This window comes from Aulonocara stuartgranti, assembly GCF_965226115.1.
Source record: "Aulonocara stuartgranti genome assembly, chromosome: 12".
Taxonomy (NCBI): Eukaryota; Metazoa; Chordata; class Actinopteri; order Cichliformes; family Cichlidae; genus Aulonocara; species Aulonocara stuartgranti.
The window spans coordinates 19,036,714-19,054,442 of record NC_138948.1 but is presented as its reverse complement, the minus strand read 5'-3'; the positions used below and the strand labels follow the sequence as shown (position 1 = coordinate 19,054,442).

Here is a 17,729-nt window from a genome sequence, read left to right as displayed (position 1 = left end):
TTCCCCAGCATCCCACCCCTCCTCGAAATTCCCATTCATAAATATCCCCCCCCCACAGTTCATCCATTGGTAGTCCGATCCCATTTCCTGTCACAACATCTCTCCGTTGCTGTCTGTTTCCTACTGCCCCCTGTGTAGGCTCTCAAAGAAAACAAACCAGGCCTACTTCTTGTGGCAGAGTTCAAGCCACAACAGCCAAATGCTGGCCGTATCAGAGCAAAGGTGACCAAACACAAACTCGGCCCATAACCTTCCACTCATTATACACTTCCTGTGCATGCTGGAGTCCCGGGTATTTCCAGGTCACATGACACCAAAATGTAGAGAGCTTGAGACTTACCAAAGGTCCCTGAACTCATTTTCAGCGGTCTTAACTCTGAGTGTGGCTCTTACTGTTTGATGCGGTGCCTGTCAGAGAATTTGATATTCTAGACATTGCATCGTCTCTCCCTGTCTGTCTTTGTGTCATTCTCCTGCTTGCATTGCCCCAAGGGAGGAGCCATCCCCACAGTCCTGTGCCAGCTGCTCAGTGGTCCAGCCTGCGTGCCGCTCTGCTGTGTGAGGCGTTGTGCACTAGAGCCTCAGGGCTCTGTCGCCACGCTGCCTGGACCCCTGCATGAGGGGCTTGCTGACAGAGGGTCTGGAGGGACTGGACAGTACCAGCTCACCAGGGAGAGTCCTGTGACAGCGGACTGAGGGGGGCAGACTTTGTCTCTGAACATGCATGTGTGACAGACAGGTAATTTATGCAAAGATAATAATGGCTGCTGTATCCGTAACTAAGAGCGCACACATGCTTCTCTATGACATGTTCAGTTTCTTTAGTGTATTCAACAGCAGCTTTAAAGCCAAGTCTGCACACATTGAAAATGTTAGATTTTGAGGCTCACCTGTAGCTGGACTGCCACTTACTGTCATAGAAACTGACAGCTTAAACACCTCAGCCAGCTACAGCTGCACTCAGAGTATGTGAAGGTGTATTTGTCTCAGTTTGCAACAACTTCACCACCATCATCTTCAACTCTTTTCCAGTCAAAGGATCAAATAAAAGTAACTGAGAGATCCAACTTTGAAGCCATGTAGCTATGATATTATGATCTTAGCGCTGATTGCTCGGGTTCAGGATGGCGCGTATGAACACACTTTGAGATATTTGACTGGACTTCAATAATTTCTTGGCAAAAAGATCTGTGACTTCACAATAAAAATGTGAAACTGAGTTGTGCTTTCCAAAGCGTGTGGGTTCAGACACTACGTGCACCATTTCCAGCTTTGGACCAAACCTCAAAAAACTCATCCTAAAATAATATGAGAGGAAAAAGGTAAAGACAGCATACAAGTGTACACAGAGTGAATTATGAGTTTTAATTAAGTACAGTAAAAGGCAAATCTAATACTGGATGCATGAGAAACGGTTTCCTAAAATGACATTGTTGTCTCACACATAAAACTCTCAAGCGTGTATATGACGACCTAACGGGGCGAGTTGGCGGTAGAATTTGAGTATGCATCTGGGAAAGGGAAGGAATTCGACCTCTGACACAGTCCAAAAAATGTTGCTGCATTTATTCTTTGGCTGATAGTTTAATGTTCTTTTCCCAAAGACTTGTAGTTTCTATTTTCTTTTCGGTTGAAGAATGAGGAGGCCAATATTCCCCATCATTAGTAGGACAAGGAGTAACTTTATGTGACCTGCTGTGAAATCAGGTAGGCAGCAAAGCCCTGCAGGAAGCACAGAGGGAAGTAGTCTGCATCATCATGGGTTTTTAAAGAAAATATGACAGGCAGGCACACGCAGGCGGAAAGACTAACATCAAAACAGATGGTCACACTGTCTGTCTAATACACCACAATGGCAGGGAGCAGGTATTTACATACAGCAACAGATATTTGAATAGTTTATTGTCAAACTTTCCAGACAGCGTCGAGCCATAAAAAACAATAAAAATGACAGAGTTTAACAGCTCACAAGCACCGCAGAAGCGAGATATCCAAATGTGACATAAGATTTATACCAGCATTAAGAACTGCTCACTAATAACTGCAATAATGCACATTGACCTGAGGAAATTTGTAACTGAGATGAAACTAAACCAATTTTCTGTATATTGATCAGAAAGGAAACCCTGCACGCACTCAATGAAAACAAACCTGTGGTACATGCACACAACTAGAACCAAGACTACAAACAGATCAATACAACCCACAACCTAAGATTAAGAATAATGGATCGTTCTCGGAGCTAAGCTCAAATAAAGTCATTTCTCGAGACTCATATACTATAGTTTTAATAAATAAAAGAATAAAATAAACTCTAAATGCATCCTTCTGAAAAACAAAAAATCTGGGTTTAAGCTGCTGCTGATGAAAGTGTGCACAAGTATGTAACAGTCCTTGTGAGCTCATTTTCAGTGTGGGGGAGGGAACAGGCATATTGACAACATTGGAAAATTCCTATTGATTATTCGTCTTTTCTCTGAGCACCGGCTTGTTAAAAAAGGGCCCTCTTGGAAACACGATCAATTAGTGAGATAGTGCTTACCATTGATCACCCCAGTGCCCCTCACAAGACTCCTGCCTTACAATGGATCCCTCTACACACTCTATATGACCAACTATTGATCTCAGCTTCTTAGCCAAATATAAAAGCACACACCCAGAGCTGCCCCCCCCCCCAACAAATCCCATTCAACCCACACAGCCTAATACTAATACTGACATCTGCTTGTCTCCATTGTAAACCCCACAGCTCACTCATAAAGACTGAGGCCCAGAACCAATATAGTTTCTCTGAGGTCAGAGATCAGTTTTGCAATAATACCACCATTAACAGATCTGCCTGGGTTGAGATTGAGAATGAGCTAAATTTCAAACAGTGAAAGCAATCATCCAAAAATAAAGAAATAAAAATAAAAGAAATACCAGTATTTGAATTTTGACCTGAAAGCACTCAATAATTTTCTGTTTCGCTTAATAAATGACCTTAAAAATGACCTGTCAAAATAATCAACCACCAGTTTCTGAAAAAAGATTCATTTACGCATGTTTATTAAAACAAGAAAAGAAAAGAAATGTAATGTAATAAATACATTGATTGCATGAGCTTGAAGAATTACATTTATAGTAATGAGCCCAGAGGCATTGATCCAACTTCCTATTGAACAATCCACTCATCTAACCAATCAGAAAACAAGTCAGGCCATCAGTCAAGGATAAGTGACATCCTGCAAACAGAGATGTCACATTAGGACTGCGAGTATAACAGTTCACCTATGCAGCTGCAAAACTAGCAGACACAGCAGGCACTGGGGCGTTAGATAATTCGCCCCCAAAAGCAACTCGAGTCATCTCTTTGTCAACTCCTGCCCTTGCCCTCTTCATCCCTCCACCCTCTGTCCTTTCACCCCTCCCAGTGGATCAGCTGTGATCTCCTCTCTCTCCCCTTTCACTCAGATCAGGATTAGAAAGAAGGGAAGGTGGAGGGAGCTGCAGCAGTAGCAGCAGTAGCAGCAGCAGCAGGAGAAGGGGGAGAGAAAACTGAAACAATATGGAAAGGAGATTAGAAAAGAGGGGGTTTGGGCCGTTTGGGGAATTGCAAACTCCCTTGTGCTTGGGTAGGTGTCCTAATGACACTGCCTAATTATGGCAAAATTAGACAGGCTAAAGGGAGGGTGGAGGGGGGTGTTGGTGAAGGAGATGGTAATGTGACGGAGAAAAGAAAGAGGAGCACGGGAATTAAGCAATAGGGAGTTAAAATAGTAAGCATGTGAGAGCAAAAGGGCGAGAGGGGTGTGCAGAAGCACAGATACAAACTGGGGCAGGTGGAAAGGGAGCAATGCACTGAGGGTGCGAGGAGAAGGAGAAAAGAAGGAAGGAAAAGGGTAGAAAGCAGTGGTGGTGGAAGGGAGTGGGCCCCAGCACGCTGCATGTTAATTGGAGAACAGGTGTTAGGGCTGGGAGCAGGAGGCTGATTACTGGAGCCACAGAAACTGACTGTCTCCTCCACACACACACACAGAAGTGCACACACATACACAAATGCGCATAGGCTTCAGACACACACACACACATGAATAATTTAAGACCCAAGCAAGGACTAGGGGAAAAGGTCAGTGTAGGGGTCAAAGAGACACACAGACAATCGTACATAGATCCATATACATACATAAATAAACATCCCCACAAGCATGAAAATATACATTCATTTGCGTGCATGCAAACGATGCATATGTGTTATAAACTTCCTCCTAGTTGAGCATACATACATTGAGCATATGGAGAAAAGTAAGGACACCTCTGATTGGGCAAAGCAGTATTCCACCAGCTTAGCAGAAATTAACTGGCTTCTAATAGGTGGGTCCCTGAGGAGGGGATTTTGTAGGCTAGTCGAGAGGGAGAAGCCCCCATCAGGACAGGATATGGCCAGTGTGATTAGAGAGTACAGTAGGTCAATGATTTAATTTAAATCAATCCTCAGAGCTGCACATCAGCCTGCACACACACACACACAGAAAGCCACAAAGAAATATAGACTGTTTTTGTGTTGTTTTTCCTCACCAGAAAATCACCAATCTACTTAAAAAGCAAATTTCAAAGCAGTTTAGCCATGTTAGGAGGAAGTATAAAAAGGGTGCGGAGGGAGCGATTGTGAGAATAATGTTCTAGAGTAAATGGGAAAAGCAGCTGCTCCAAGGTATTCTGGGAAAATTCATACAACAACAACAACCCGATTTTTCCGTTATATGAAAACTATCTTCATCTGAGATCCTCTGAGACACACTGTCAACAGCCAGCCGGCTTGAACTGAGGAGGGGAAAGAAAAGGGTCCTTGATATATGTGAAGTGAGTGCTTTCTAGACAGACAATTGCAGGGAAGGAGAGAAGGAAGGAGAGGGCAACGGAGGGAGTGAGGGAGAGAGAGGTGATGAAGGTTGCCCCATGACATCACACAGTAGGTATTTCACATACGGTCTGCTTATGAGTATCAATCACGCTGGTTAATGCCAGGCAGACAGTGTGGGACCTCCAAAAGCCCTTTAGACGTGAAGACTCTCACACACGCTGATTACAGGGGTGGTCATCTCCCTTTAAGCCTGATAACTGGCCCTCGGGGTGAACATTAAGTACATATGTGAGCCCGTCTGGTGGTGTGAATGATCCACATGCTTCTGATAAAAGTAAATCTGTGCTTTTGTCAGGTCTCAGGTGCAAATGAGTGACCAAAGTGAAACAGATCCCAGCAAGCTGGAAGATAGATCAGCCGATAAACAGAAAGCCGCAGACAGAAAGACACATGGGAGACAGACACGGGCGCTTTTCACTGGATGTTACCGCCTGTTTGCAGTGATGTGGTGTAAATTGCCCCGGAGAAACAATGAACATACTTCCCATGGAGAAGAAGAACAAGATTGACATGTGATGCATACACGCACAGTTAGGTATTATGTCTTAAATGAACAGAGAGCATGTGTAAGCTTCTTCTACAGTTGGTGCAGAGGGGACTGTTGTGAGAGTTTAGATAGTATAGATAGGTGATGGTTTGAGGTGATGGACACTGTGTGGGACATGCTTGGATTTTATTACCTGTCAATGATGACTGGATCGGACGGCGTCTCATTTCGATTGCCACAACTTTTCTTCTCACAGCAGCGACTGAGTGGGCGGTTAAAGAAACAGGAAAGTGGAAAAAGTTAGCGTAGTGGGAAAAAAAAAAAAAAAACATCAACAACAACAAATTAAACAGGAGGAGCCACCATTTTTCTCTGACCCATCCACATCCATAGACCCCGGCTGCTCTGCCCCACAGTGGGCCGTGATCCAGGAACACACAAAAGCAGCATGGGAGGGGTGGGGAAGAATGGACAAAAGAATAAAAGAGGAAGAAAAGGTACAACAACACACCCTACAAACAGTGAGGGACCATTGAAAAAGTGAAAAGCCAGCTAGGCAATCTGTCACATTGATTTTGAAATCAAACTCAACCCCCACGCAGCTTTACTGCGCACGCACACCGTCCCATAACATCCTACCATTCGTCAGCGGTCTTGTCCGAGGAGCCTGCTGGCCGACCAGTCCCCCTCAACAACCCCTCCCAAAGCCCCCAACTCCCCTTCACTGCATAACAAAAGTGCCCCCACCCCTAACCATCTGCCACCCCTACACCTCGCCTTACCCCTCTCGTGTCCCAGCTTGGCCCTGCCCTGCCCCCCCCTCCGCCCCCCTGTCAGACGGCCTCACTCCCCAGCTGTGACGCTTGCCCTCTGCCTCTTCGGCTCTGTTATTAGCCAGCTGTGAGTCACATTCGGGCATCTGCTGGCTACACAATGGCAAAGCTCACTCTGCTTCAGCCCTCCTCCTGATATTCCAGTCCCCCTAGCCTTCTTCCTGTGGCCCTCACATCCTATAGGTCAAGGCCCACTTCCAGACACTCTTAAAGTTCTTCTACATCCACAAAAAAAACAGCTACCTAAGCCACGACCAGCCTTCTTAAACTCGCTCTGCTTCCGAAGTTGCTCTTTGGCACTGGCTGCACCACCGCACTTGTCATCCAGTGCCGATGAAGTTCATGCATGTCTAAACATAATTTTTATTTCCATGAGCCAAAAGCAGATTGATCCCCTAAAGTGTTTGCTGCTGTCAGTTGATTTCTGACTGCAAAAACCACAGGCCCGAGAGAGTGGAGCGCTCCAAGACGGAATGGGAGCTTAACCAGGGACATGCTGCCTCACAGCAGACAGCAGCGGTGGGTTACAACTGTAACAAGGATGATGATGGACAACCTAGACTTACAGTTCAATAACAGGGTAATTTTTTAAAAAGTACAGCCCCAAGCATCACCACAAAACCCATTTAAAGCTGACTGAGACAAAACAAAGTGAAAGAGTGTAATGGATACAAGTACTTGACATTTGTAGGTGCAGGTTAGTGTGTGTGTGTGTGTGTGTGTGTGTGTGTGTGTGTGTGTGTGTGTGTGTGTGTGTGTGTGTGTGTGTGACACTCACCTGCACATAACCTCGTGTGTGAGCAGAACTCGACACATTTCTGGATTCTTGTTTTGTCCCTCATACGATATGGGCTGAGAGGAAGAAGCAAGGGGCAAAGGGTCAGACTGAGTTTCATGTAAAAGTAAATTAACTGCTGTTTCTTAAAACTCTAAGAGGAATCCCATTCAAGGGAAAACTTTAGGAAAGTTTAACAACCTGTTTAGTGACGGAGTCGATAAGTCGTGCATAAAGATCCTGCTCAGTGCGAACCCCTGCAGGAAAAAAAAAAAGAAGATGTCACTTTTTATAAAGTGTTTCAAGCATGAGAACAATTCTGTTACACTGAAATAATTGTCATTCTTTAGTTGGATGTAAGCTGCGGGTAGAGGCTACTGAAGCTTGAAAGAGACATTTCTATTGTGCTGGAAACCTCCAAAGAAGAGATGCTCATTTTAAATTAATTGCAAAACATAACCGATCTGTCACATTAAGCGCTTAAACTCTCTTACCTCTCCTAACCACTCAGCGATAAATCTCTGTGGATTCTCAAAATAAGATGGAAAGATTTATGATAGAATTTTTTTTCCACAGTATCTGGATAGGCTCTAAGAAAAAAAAGCATTGAACTCTGTCCAGCCAACATGGAGGAACAAGATTGGCATGCAGTTCAAATTTCCTCTCTGATGGTTTCTGAGGGGATTGAGTTATTTGATGTTTGATGATTATTACTCATATTCGACTCTAAGGCCACAATTTATAACCAGAATCTCACGGCTTGTCAAGCTGTTCCTTTTATGGTTGTTCCTGTGTGAAGCTATGACTGGCAGGAGACATTCTGCTGCGTTCGAACGGGAGCTGATCGGCTTATTAAAGAGTTTAAATGAAGAAACAAACGGGTTGTTTCTTTTTTAAAACATTTCTTCTTACTTGCATGTAATCAGGTGTGTCTCTTTAAAACTTTGCCTCAGGAGAAGGAGACAACACGCACTGAACTACTCCCTCAGAGGAGACCACGCTGCCTGTGAATTTTTTCATGGAGAGTTTGGAAAGTATTGCCTTTAAAATGTGCTCCTTTCATCAAAGTCTCGATTGAGATGCCTTTGATAACGCTTGGGGGAAGGGGATGAGAGGAAGTGCTTTTAGTGTACTTGTATGTATGCGTGTGTATCAGCGGGTTGCTCTGGAACGCGTCTTTTATCTTCTCTCCCATGGGTGCCACTGCGACAGACTTGGGGCAGCAGTGGCTCATGGGAACCAAATTTCTGTGTATCCCCCCTGATCTGCTGTGGAAGCACCATGGGGGAAGTGGAAAGAGGAATCGAGGAGCTGAGGAGGTGTTGGGATGGGGAGGCAGCGTGCACCTCATTTCCCTATACATGGGTCCATAAGTAACAGCTTGAAAAGCTGAACAGTAAATTGTATAAATCTAGTGATAAGAGCTAGAGGGGAAATTAATGGGTAAGTCAAGAGCAGAGCTGTGTCAGGTTTGTCCAATTTTTGCTCATCTTTGAACCTACTCACCATTGCTGTAGAGAAGCTGCAGCTTGTAGTGAGTACCGTTGTTGGTCTTTTCTCCCGTCTGCTCCTTGCAAAAAGAGAGGCAGGTGTACAGACAAACGCAGAGAATACAGTTAGGCTCGCTGGGGTACAGATAAGCACAGCTGGGCATCAGTAAACAGGGTTAAGCACAGTGAGTCTTGCCTAATCCTGCAGCTCGCCCTTCCCATGGAGCAGCATCGAGATCAGAGAGTTGTAGGCTCAAAGCTCATTTGGGACCCTGTGTTGTGCTCATAAGCTGAGCACTTAACCTTGAGTCAGATATTCTTTGTAGAGGTTGAACTGTCATCTCTGATACAAATGCCTAAAAAACCCCTCGGATCAAATGCAGTGGTCCTCGCTGCAGTGAGGTAGCAGGCATGGCTATATGCACTTGTGTGTGTGAGGGCAAAGTGTGTTCCAGCGAGTGGAAAGTACTGCGTGTGAGACTGAGCAGCAGTCGACCTTGACAGAAAAACTTCCTTTCTGCTATCCCTCCTTACACCCCCCTGCCCTACACTCTCCGCTAGCCTCTCACTTCTTCCTTCTTCCCCCCCCCCTCTTCTGTGTTCTCCCTCTTCCTTTCTCTTTCTCTACCTCCACTGGTCTTTCTAAGTGGTCTCAGAGGAATGCTCTCTGGTCCAATAACCCAGGAGGCTGGCATCGCAGAGATGAGCGCGAGAAAGGAGGCGAGAGAACAAGAAGGTTGGGGGAGTGGAGAAACTGGGAAATGGAGACAGTTGCAAGGAGAGGAGAGGAAATGGGGTGGAAATTAAGATGCATGAAGATAAGATGAAAAAGCTCCAAACTTAATATGAGAACACACCTGGAGATAGATGGATGCCCAGCTTCATAACTTTTGTAAATATACACAGAGGGACGTTTACTTCACCATAGCATCACTCTACCTCTGCGCAATTACAAAGCAAAAACAGATGCCAGGGTAACCATGCAGAAAATGAACCTCTCCACTGCCGTCATATTAGTCTATGGTCTGTGTGGCACAAAGGGGAGCACGCCAACAGCTTCGGCCCCGGCATCAGGATTGCTGCCTGCCTCACTTCGAAGCTCCAAAAACCCAAAAGTATGCTAGAACTTTAGTTGTTAGGATAGACTCCCCTTGTCTTTTCCACAGAGTGCAGTGGTTGCCAGAAGTTCAGGAGATTTGTGCCCCCTCACCACAAGGCAAAAACATCCATTAACACTGGGCATAAGGCTTTACTCCAGGCATATCTCAAACTCTTTCTGTCTTTCTCTCCATGCTGCACCCTTCTTTATTTTGGTGTTGTCCAACTTGAGGAATCCCCCCACCCCATACAGCAGTATTTAGAGTATGGGAGAGAGGCATGAAGGAAAAGGAGACTTTGATGATTAGTTCACTGTATAACTTAACAGGAGCGAGCATAATTTGCATTTTAAAAAAGTAGTGATGTCCTCCTAATGAGGCAAGCTGCTAATTAGTCATTAGATATTCTTTTTCAATCCCACATCATCAGCTCATTGGGGGTAAAGCTTGTGTAAACATGTAGCCGTCAGCTGTTCGATATGCTTGGCTTTACCAAGGATGGGGGAAATTAAGCTGAGCACCTGGTTACGGCTGAAATACTGTATATTACAAATACATGTGGATAATCTCTAATGTCGTGCGATTTTGATTAAACACGTTAAATATTAAAACTCGATGTAGAATTAACATCTCTAAGCTTTCGGGAACAGTCACACACCTTTTCGTGCTCCACAAAGTCCACAAACGCAGTCCTCTCCACTTCCACAGGTTGGCCGTGTCTGTCGTAGAGCGCCAGGACAAAGTGGAAGAAGTTGGACTTGCGGAGATTTGAGGGCGGCTGCTTCTCGAAATGAGCTCTCGACAGGGCCACTCCACTTAGGACACAACCGGAAGAGACAGTCAGCTCACGCTTATCACACTGAATATTATCATACTTTATTTAATTAAACACATTTATAGCATCAAATAGAAATACTTGTTTTCCTTTTATTAAATGACAATTAACAAGCTTTCTATTATTATTATTATTATTATTATTATTATTATTATTATTATTATTATTATTATTATTATTATTAACAACAACAACAGTAATAATAATAATAATAATAATAATAATAATAATAATAATAATAATAATAATAATAATATGGACAAAGAAACACAGCAAGCATGCTAACAAACTAAACTAAAACACTTTTCTCTATTTGCAATAAATCTTGAAAGTTAAATTAAAATAGATTACATTTACTATAGCTTTAATTAATTAAAACATTAAAATATTAAAAGCATATTTATCATCGTGCATTTTTTTTCTTCAAAGTCTTTCTTTGATCCATACATTAATTGTAGATTATTAGCATAAGCCAAACAAATAAAATAACTAAACTGATGGATAATTTTGCATACATTTGACCCTTCAAGGAGAACCAAATATGGACTAGAAAAAAATACAGAAAAAACGTCATTATAAGCCAAACTTACTCAAACTTTTTTTCTTTTCTTTTAACTTGAAAATTGAAAAGTGTCGACGTCTTGTTTAAGTGAAAATTGTGTTGATGGCGGAGCATCATAGTTAAAATATACATTAGGACACTGAGTGTTTAATTAACGCGGATTAAAGATTTGGACACGTGAAACGCTTGTTTGAATTCATCTTAATAAAAAAAAGAGACTGTTATGAATCTGCGGGCTGGTTCAGAGCAGGTTTGACTGTTTGTTAAAATTTTCTGTAATTTTACTTTTGTCTGAAAAAGACCTCAAATCACACTCGAGTGCACTTTAGATTTTGTCTTGACAACTTCAGTTTTTGTTTCTAGTTGAACAAAATAAGTGTCGATTAAAAAACAAACAGCCATCTGCTTAAAAAATCACTAAAATACTTTAAAAAATGAATAAATAATCCTGATAACTGTTTTCTATTTGCTCTATTAAAATATGCGCGCTGCGCTGTTTAGCATGTTGCCAACTTTTCATCTTGAAAATGATTCTGCTTTCTTCATGACTGTTTCTTCAACATTGAAGTACAATACGGTTTGTGTGTTGTAAATATATTTATATATATATATATTAATTAATACATGTGTGCAGAAGCTGACTGAACATCTACGGTAAGTAGAAGAAAGAGCCAACACTGGAAAATCTGTCATTTCTGTTTTTAAAAAAATCAGAGCTGTAAAGTTTGTGGCAGGTGACGATGAAGTTGCCTTTAAGCTGAAGCTAAAGCTGCTCTGGGAAAAATATGTATTTCGTTTTAGTCACAAACAGCTTTAACAGTGATCTCCGCTCCTGTGAACGAAAACTAATGACGTTATTAAATGCCTCTAGCCTTTATGTACAAATAAATAATTGTTAGCTGTTTTGCATTTGGGGCAAGTTTCATTATCATTTCAAGCATTATGAAAAATGTTTGTTGTTATTTTTTTCGTCACTTTTAAGGAAGTTTTTACGAGTTTGGGGGCAGTGAGTTTTATAGGGGACTGGTGTCATATTTTGCAACAAGTAGTTTGCAGCTCTTTTCTCAAAGGTTGCCTCTTCTAATGTTCGACCTTAAAATAATAATAATAATAATAATAATAATAATAATAATAATAATAATAATAATGTCTCCATCATGAGCAGTCAAACAAGCATGGGCGTATCAGATGAGAGGATGGTGAGAACCTAAAGTCAGCAGATCAGCTGAGTTTGTTCTGTACCTTTGCGCTGCGACGTTCGCATCCACAACCCCAACATTGCGCACCCACGACCGGACTGGATCCATCTCCTCTCCAAGACCTCTTTCTTTTAATCCGCTCACTTCACGAATCAGATGTTCCTGGATTCCAAACATTTACACCCTGCTCCGATCGGCTGGTAACACTTTCTTGAAGCAGTTGAAAAAAACACTGAGCTAGGCAGCTAAAGCACTTTGGCACACAAGAAAAGGTCCACTTCAACGCGCTGCGCTCCTCCAAAGCGCCACAAACGAACTGAGCATTTACAGAGCTTTGTAGGGGGAAAGAAGTAACCGACGCTGTGTGATGTTTCAGGGGCGTCTCATTAAAAATCCGAAAGGACTTTCTTTTATGGTTCAAATGATGAAAGTAAATATATCCTTCCACTGATGTGAAGCATTCTCCAAGCGCACATCTCCACCGTCAGTCCGAACGGGCTCTGTGCGTTCAGCTCCGCAGATATCCGGGAGCGAGTCTCGAAATATTCTTTAAAGTATGAGTGTGCAGAAAGTCTTCCTTTGTCACAGGGCCAAATCGAATCAAACCAGTTGATCCGAGGGCCAGGAAGCTTGTAGCGAACGACTGTGTTGAAGCATGAATGAGACCCTCAGCTGGGATGGGGCGTGGAGGCGGGGCCTCGATGCCATATGGGATTGTTGAAATGGGTGCTCTCATTGGTGCAAAGTGCATCCCTTGTTTGGTCTGCTGCCAGATTCAGCATCCAACCTGTGACTCCAGCAGCAAACTTTTTTAAACACAGAGAAGTTTCCCTAGATAAAAATCACATAAAACCACAATAAAACATTTATAATGAAGAAACGGTGTTAATTTAAGAATTTAGTGTGTATACTATATTTCACTTTTTTTTTCTTTGTGTGTGTGGCAGAAGTAGGAGTGTAGTCATCGAAATCTTTTATTAAAAGGTACGTGAAAGGTTACGTTAGGGGGGAAAAGAAAAAAACTTTGCTCACTTTAAGAATTTCTGGGCGCTTTTGTGTATTTAAAAAACAATTACTGGCGTTTGGTTTCAGATTGTCTTGTACATGCTGCGCAGCTATACTGCCCTTAAAAGCCCGTACAGCCAGTTCTGTTTGGTCTATTCATTCAAGTCAACATTTAACACAAGTGCGCTCTCGACAGGCACGCATTCAGCAGCTCGACCGTCTGCTCCTTTGAACGCGGTGATTCCGCTGAGGACGCATCGCATCAGTGTCAGCAGCAACAATGGCCGTCTGGTTGGTCCATCAATCTCCGCCAGCAGCCGACGACGCTGCACTCTGATTGGCGTTTGAAGCGCTGCCTGACAGTGCCCGAAATGAGTTCTCTTAATCAATACGACAGACTGTCTCTACAAATCCAACCTAGTCATGAGACCCGTTACAAATAATGCTGTTAACAAACATGATTACCATCCTCTGTAGTCCGCAGAAAAAATGGAATACATGAACTTACGAGTTTTGAGAGTCTGACAAAGTTTCCTTTGCTGCTCCATCTGATGATTTCGTTACTGGCTCATATTAAAGAAACCAAGCACAGTGCTGATGGGTTCATTTTACCATTCGTGCTTTCTGATCTGTTATTACTTTCATTAAAGTCAAATTTGGGTTGTATGTCCAATGCTTTTGGGTTACATTTGGGGGGGAATAAAATTAATTTCCGCTTCCATTCGTCTGGCTATGAAAAGGAAAGTTACCCCCCCAACGCGGGCTCTCTGCCCCTTACCGAGACTATTGTCTCTATGTGGAGTTTGTGCGCCTGGACAATGAATGTAAATCTCCCCCCTTGGATCGCGCCTCAGCTCACCATCTGCCAGCGCGGGACAAAGTCAGATGTTCCCCCAATTATGAAAGCAGTCTTGGGGAATCCTGCTGCCGAGTCTCCGCCCTGTCGCCGTCTCCCTCACACACTTTTCCTAAAATGACTGACAGCTCTACTTAACCCTAAAACCATGACAAAATCTATACATGATGACACAGAGGCGAAAGATAAAATTCCTGTAGATCTCAAGGAAACGACAAGGATGTGCTCTTTAAATGTTAAGATGTAGATTGTATGGAATTGACGTTTTGTTGTATGCTTGTGTGTGTGCGTGTAACGATCTATTTGTTTACTATTTAAATGACAAGTTTTTAATAGTTCCTCTGGTGTAAGTGCTACAGAATTTGTCATCGTGATGGGCCACGTGTAATGTTAAGCAGGGGAGGATCTCGAAATTTTTAAATGCAGGCAAAAAAAATGATAAGAGGATGACACAAAGCTCTTCTGTGAAAATCCTCTACATGTGCATGGAGTCAATAAAGAATCCTCAAAAATACTTTTAAAAAAGTATTGTATCATTGACTCTTTTAAGAAAACCGATTTTAACTATAATTGAGAAAAAAAAGTTCCTCCAAATAAATGGAAAATAACTTAAATTACTGTACAGGAGTATTGTCGATTATAATTTAATGTTCATGGTTTTAGGCTTTTGTGCACCTTGAGAATTGAACAGAAGAAAAAGACCATGCAGATCATTAACCGAAATCTTCCTGCTGTAACCTGTGTGTTTGGGAGTTCGTCTAGTATTGACTTGTCCGGCCTGCCCCGACTCTTCAGCCCCGCAGGTGTGAGAGGCTCGGCCGCGATTATCGCAACCCGCAAGACTTTCTAAATGTGTGGCTTTTGTAATTCGGTGAAGCAGGGAGCCGGAGCGAGAATGGGGGATTAGTCAGACCGCAAACGTCTTTCTAATCAATTTAACCCACTGAGACGGTCAGGCCGTGCGTTTTAGGGAGGAGCTGGGGAGAGGTGTGGAGAGGGGGGGTTGGTGACTGCTAAACCAAACAATGGGGTATCGTGTGCCGTTCGTCCTCCCCAGAATTCCCCTGCTCCCATGGGACAACCAAATCCACTCTGCACGGATGGCACCGTGTCCTGGGAGGGCAGGAGGGGCGTGGCTTGTGCGTAAGGGGGAGTCGCAGACGCTGCAGCTGGTTTCTGTCCCTCCTCTCCACTGTGCAGAAAACAACAGAGCTAATGCGACCCTCCACGTCCCTAATCGATCGCTATATGTTTGTTTATTTATTTAGGAAAGGACGCAGATCCCCGGGAGAAGTGTCGGCATCTGCAATTGAGGCCACTTTTCTTTCCTTAAGCACATCACCCAGCTAAAGTTTCCCCAAACATTCGGATTAAGTTCTGTTTAATGTTTGTAGGGGAGACCGGGGATAGTTGTAACGTGGGTCAGTTGTAACACTTCCAATTTCTCCAATCAGGGCTAAGTTTCAAATGATGTGACTCATCCTGTGCATGCCCAATTCAGTTCTGCTATCACATGTGAAAAATCAGCACATTTTGTCAAACACAGACAATTTAACATGAAAAAAAGTGATTTGTATGCCAAAAAGTAAGTTTTTCTACTTTATTTCAATTTGTAATAGCATTATCTGCTTTGCAGTTAAACTCATCAAACTTAAATTATGTTATTTGTATGTCTATGGGGATATATTCTGTGTAGGTCTTTAGTGCTAATGTTTTAGCCGTTGGCTGTAATGTTAGCTAGTTCATGGCTATAGGAGTCTGGGTCAGTTGTAACAGCAACAGTCTGGGTTAGTTGTAACAATAATGCAGATGTTGCAACTTACCACACTATTACTTTAACTTATATTAAACAAGTTGGGGCAACGACATCAGCAGAGAGAGGTTCACTGGTTGCATTTGTATATGTGGTTAATACCATTGGCAACACAATTCCTCCACTGTTTGTGTTCCCACACATACATTATGCAGACCACTGTGTCAGAGATGGACCAGTAGGAAGTACTGGTAGTGGAAATAAATCAGGATGGGGGCAAGAAACAGATTTCCTCATCTTTCTGAAGCACTTTGCAAACCACACCAAGGTAAGCCATGATAAAAAGTAATGGAATTGCGATGCTGGTGAACAACTACATTTTTTCAGCTTCATTGTTATGTTCAAAATTGGTGCAAGAGCTGTAGGTTATAATGCCCACTGAGCCAATGAGGCCAAACTCAAGGAAGACCAACCAAAATTAATGAAATATTCAGTTGCAGAAAATTCCATAATTTGTCTTTTTGGGGGGTTGGAATATGTTCAAAAGCTAGATTTCTGCATTCTGTCACACACACACATAATTACATAAATGGCTCTAAGTGCATTCATGTGTTGAATAAAAAAAGATTACACGTTAATGTTTTGTTAGTACCCTTATTTCATTGTGTTACATTTTACCCCAGGATATGTTACAACTAACCCAGACTATGGGGTTAATTGTAACATTTCACTCTTCGTGTTTGAGACCATACCATGCAATGGGTAATTGTGCTGCAGAGAAAATAGCTGCACTATTTAATAGCAGAGACATGTAAATACTTTGCATTACATTTTGAATCCACTACCTTAAACGAGCTCCAATTTACAGACAGAAATGTCAAAAATGTTACAACTATCCCCGGTCTCCCCTATATAGAATAAAATATTGCAAGCCAAATGGAAAACAGGGATTGGTCCATAGCTAGTTTCAATAACACAGAGAGAAGACCGTCTGTTTGTGCGCGAAGATCTGAATAAATCCCCCACATGACTGTTATAGGCTGTTTGATCAAAATGGGTTTTCACTGCAAATTGGCTTCATGATATCAGTGCAGTTAACATCTGCCCAACACATTACTGCAAAATTTTCATCTCAACTGCAGATGTTTGGACACATCTGCAGTTGAGATGAAAATTGAGATGAAAATTTTTAATAGTGTAAAATGCACGGGTGTTGCATTAACGCTATTTTACTTTCGCTCATTAAAGTGTAAAATGTGCATCCTTTGAAAGTAAAAAACAAAAACAAACAAAAAAACAAAACAAAACAAAACAAAAGAACTATTCCAAACCTTTGCGATAAGTAAATGTAAAACAAATGATTAAAGAATGCTTTTAAACTCTCAGTCTCAAAGTGGTGAAGTGCTTTATGTAAATTAAGTCGATAACGTACCTCCTATTTAAAATTTGATTTGAGTTCTTTATTTGAGAAATTTTGTACTTGTTGTCAGGCTGCAAATTCTGACATGAACTTATAATAGAAAACCCCTTTTTGAATGCGGACCACTTCATGGGAGCGTGCGTTTATGATCTGTAATAGTTTAGATAATTTATTTTTACAATAAGAGAAACTTGGCTTTGAAAAGGATTTACCAACTACTGAATTGGGTTCATCTCTTCAGAAACACGGGGATAAATACCGCCAGAATATATTATATTTTCTTTTGCTTTAGTCATCTTTGAAAGATCAATCTGCTTTGTTTCTTTGTTCTAATGAAACTATCACAAACTTTCAAACTGTTTAAAGGAAACATTAAACGAAATTAAGTGTTATGTTTTTAAAGAATCATCTATTTTCATACAGATTGAGTTAAAATAACTCGAGAATCAGCATAATCACAACATTCTAGTAAAGTCAGTGAATTTGATCCACGTGGTTGCGCGTCTGCCTAGTT

The 17,729-nt window shown here is 42.1% G+C and overlaps 1 protein-coding gene across 4 annotated transcripts in view; it reads right to left on the bottom strand.

Moving 5' to 3' along the window:
- Positions 1–12,781, bottom strand: part of ebf2 (EBF transcription factor 2) — a 28,365-nt gene extending 15,584 nt beyond the window's left edge. For 2 of the 4 annotated variants that reach the window (XM_082553266.1, XM_082553264.1), the window contains exons 1-6: positions 12,225–12,781; positions 10,244–10,400; positions 8,505–8,568; positions 7,200–7,255; positions 7,002–7,075; positions 5,584–5,652 (exon numbers count right to left, since the gene is read on the bottom strand). In XM_082553266.1, coding sequence (XP_082409392.1) covers positions 5,584–5,652; positions 7,002–7,075; positions 7,200–7,255; positions 8,505–8,568; positions 10,244–10,400; positions 12,225–12,358 — 554 coding nt within the window. In that variant the 5' untranslated portion in view covers positions 12,359–12,781. The remainder of the gene's footprint in view (positions 1–5,583; positions 5,653–7,001; positions 7,076–7,199; positions 7,256–8,504; positions 8,569–10,243; positions 10,401–12,224) is intronic. The other 2 variants (XM_082553267.1, XM_082553265.1) reach the window with 1 other exon arrangement.
- Between the last annotated feature and the right edge of the window lie 4,948 nt (positions 12,782–17,729).